The 3,158-nt window shown below is 48.7% G+C and overlaps 1 protein-coding gene across 1 annotated transcript; it reads left to right on the top strand.

Annotated features, from left to right (window-relative positions):
• The first annotated feature begins 201 nt into the window (after positions 1–201).
• LOC145139005 (uncharacterized) lies at positions 202–771 on the top strand. The gene has a single exon (XM_079072976.1). It carries the CDS (start codon positions 202–204, stop codon positions 769–771), a length of 570 nt encoding a protein of 189 aa, XP_078929102.1.
• Positions 772–3,158: the final 2,387 nt, after the last annotated feature.

Here is a 3,158-nt window from a genome sequence, read left to right as displayed (position 1 = left end):
AGTGTGCTCAGAGAAAGAGGCCAACCAACGGTGGATCCTTCACACAATGGGGCCTCCAGCAAAGAAGTGTCAGGTGCAGGGCTGATCCTAACTAGCCCAACAGGAGAAGAACTCACATATGCCTTGCGCTTCGATTTTCACACGTCCAACAACGAGGAAGAATATGAAGCCCTCTTGGCCGGCCTCAGATTAGCGGTAACAATGGGGGCGGAAAGAGTCACAGCCATGACCGACTCGCGCTTGGCGGCTAACCAAGTATCAGGGGAGTTCAAAACAAAAGACAAGCGAATGGAGAAATATGTCAAAGCAATACAACAAATCACGAGTACCCTAAAGAGCTTTGAGATAAAACAAATCTCAAGGGGAAATAATAGGAGAGCAGATGCTCTCAACAAACTGGCGTCAACATGCTTCGGACACCTCTCAAAGGAAGTTTTGGTGGAAGTACTGAAAGAAAGGAGTATCGACGAGCGGCAGGTCAATTCTCTATCAATAGCACAACCCAACTGGATGACGCCCATCATAGAATATCTACAACATGGTATAATCCCTGACGACCACGCAAAGGCTCGGAAGACGAGGATACGAGCCCCACAGTACGCGATGATAAAAGGGACGCTGTATAGGAAGGGCCATGCGGCCCCGTGGCTCAAGTGCATAGATGGCGCAACAGGAAAGATGGCCCTAAAGGAAGCCCACGCAGGGTCGGCCGGAGCTCATGAGGGAGCAAGAGCGCTCACGGGCAAAGTATTACGCATGGGCCTATACTGACCAGATATACACCAGGACGCGGTCGAGCAAACACGGACCTGCGTGGAGTGCCAGACTTTCTCGCCAACACAAGAAGTCCCGCCATCAAAGTTAAAAAGCATAGTTAGCCCCTGACCCTTTTACCAATGGGGAATCGATATAGTCGGTGCCTTCCCAGAGGCACCTGGGAAGGTAAAATTCTTAATTGTGGCGGTCGATTACTTTACAAAGTAGATAGAAGCAGAGCCAATGGCGTGCATCAATGGGAAGCAAGTAATCAAGTTTTCCTGGAAAAACATCGTGACAAGATTTGGGATACCAAGGGTCTTAATCAGCGACAACGGCCTGCATTTCGCGGAAAACCCCTTTAGAGATTGGTGTAAAGAGAAGGGAATAGAGAAAAGGTTCACATCTGTGGCGCACCCTCAGGCTAACGGGCAAACAGAGGTGTCAAATAGGACACTGGTACAAGGGATCAAAAAAAGGTTGGGCAAAGCAAACGGCAACTGGGTGGATGAACTACCGGAGGTTCTCTGGTCATATCGAACCACACCACGAACCAGCATGAAAGAGACACCATTCTGCCTAGCTTACGGAGCTGAAGCAATGCTACCAGCAGAAATAATGATAGGATCAATACGCACGGAATACTGCAAGGAGCAGGAGAACAGCGAAGGCCTGAGGGAAAACTTGGACCTCTTGGAAGAGTGACGCGAACGCTCCAGCATACGCCAAGCCGCCTACAAGAAGGAAGTGGAGAGATACTACAATCAGCGAGTAAGAAACAAAGCATTCCGAGTAGGGGACTATGTTTTACGAAAAAACGAAGTCAGCCATGCCCAACCCCGGGGGAAGCTAAGCCAAACCTGGGAAAGACCATACAAGGTAGTCGAGGCACACCGCAACGACACCTACTCCATTGAAACTCCGGAGGGAAGACAGATCCCCAAAACATGGAACGCAAAGAACTTAAGAAAGTTCCACATCTGAATAATGGCGAAACCCTATACAGGAGGGAAGGCGAGGGTGTTCAGTTTTAAAGCAAAGGAGCAGCTCCCTAGATAGTTGGTAAAAAGAAAACATCCCATGGCCGGATTGATCACCCGGACCAAGCAACGGATGCTTAGAGCAGTCCAGTAGGGAACCAAAATATGAAACAGTTGTACGAAAGAATTATATAAATAAACATGCATTTTCTTTAGTACGTAATGCAATAGACACATTCCGCATACTAGCAAAACACAACATAAAGGATACTTAGTGAATCCTAGATGCAACCCATGCAAGACCAAGAGCATCATACATACGCACATACACAAGTCTAGCATAAAGTTAGCCCAACATAAGGCTTGATTAGATAAACAAAATAGTAAAACAACCAAAACCAAACTATTGTTTGTTCACAAAGACTTCAAATCATAACAAAGGCCTCCGGGGCCACAAGACATCCAAAAACGACATGATACAAAGGAAAAGGAAACATCAGTAACAATTTTTCACACCCTGAAAGGGAAGCTCTAAACAACTTCACCAACACCATTACCGCCACTCCCACCAACGCCACCACCGCCACTCCCACCAGCACCGTTACCGCCACCCCCACCAACGCCATCACCGTCACCAACACCGTTACCGCCACCCCCACCAACGCCATCACCGCCACTCCCACCAGCACCATTACCGTCATTCCCACCAACACCATCACCACCCATCCATGCACCTAACTCACCCACACCTTCCTCACCATCCTCAAATGTACATAATGCCCCAACCCCATCAACATCCAAATGACCTAACCCAAGCAGTCCAGCAAAATCTATAGTTGCGAAAGCCAGTAAAGCATCATCCAAGGCTGAAGAATGGCTAGACCGTGAGTCGCTAGCCGAAGGATCATACGTCACGTCATCAACCTAGGCTTTCAAATTCGCCTAGCCTGACTCCTCGCCGGCAACAAAAGCAGCATGACGAATGCGACTAATGTCACCAGTGAACTCAGGGTGCTCAAGGAGTTAGTCCATCACACGTACAAGACCCACCTGGAGGAGCCAACTACGGTCCGCCTTCAATACCTCTAGTCCCCGCTCGCGATTGACAACGTCTCGCTCCAAGCTCTCATTCTGAATCATCAAACCTTCATTTGCCTGGGTCAAAGACTCCACTTGACCCTCCAAAACACCACGCACATCCTCCAACACAGACTTTCCCAAAATCAAAGACCTGTTCTCCTCCTCCAGCCGAACAACCATAGCACTTAACTCCGCCACCCTACTTCTCAAGCTAGCCTCACTCTCAACCAAGGAAGAATGCACGTGTTCCAAATCATCGAATCGTTGCACATAACGGGACTCGTCGGCTAGATATGTCATAACCTGCGCAGCGGTGTATGCAAGGTTGTGGGCCAAAACAGC

The sequence above is a fragment of the Lactuca virosa genome, chromosome 9, assembly GCF_052849685.1.
Source record: "Lactuca virosa cultivar CGN04683 chromosome 9, Lactuca_virosa_CGN04683_v6, whole genome shotgun sequence".
In the NCBI taxonomy this organism is placed as follows: Eukaryota; Viridiplantae; Streptophyta; class Magnoliopsida; order Asterales; family Asteraceae; genus Lactuca; species Lactuca virosa.
This window is presented reverse-complemented; position numbering and strand designations above follow the sequence as displayed.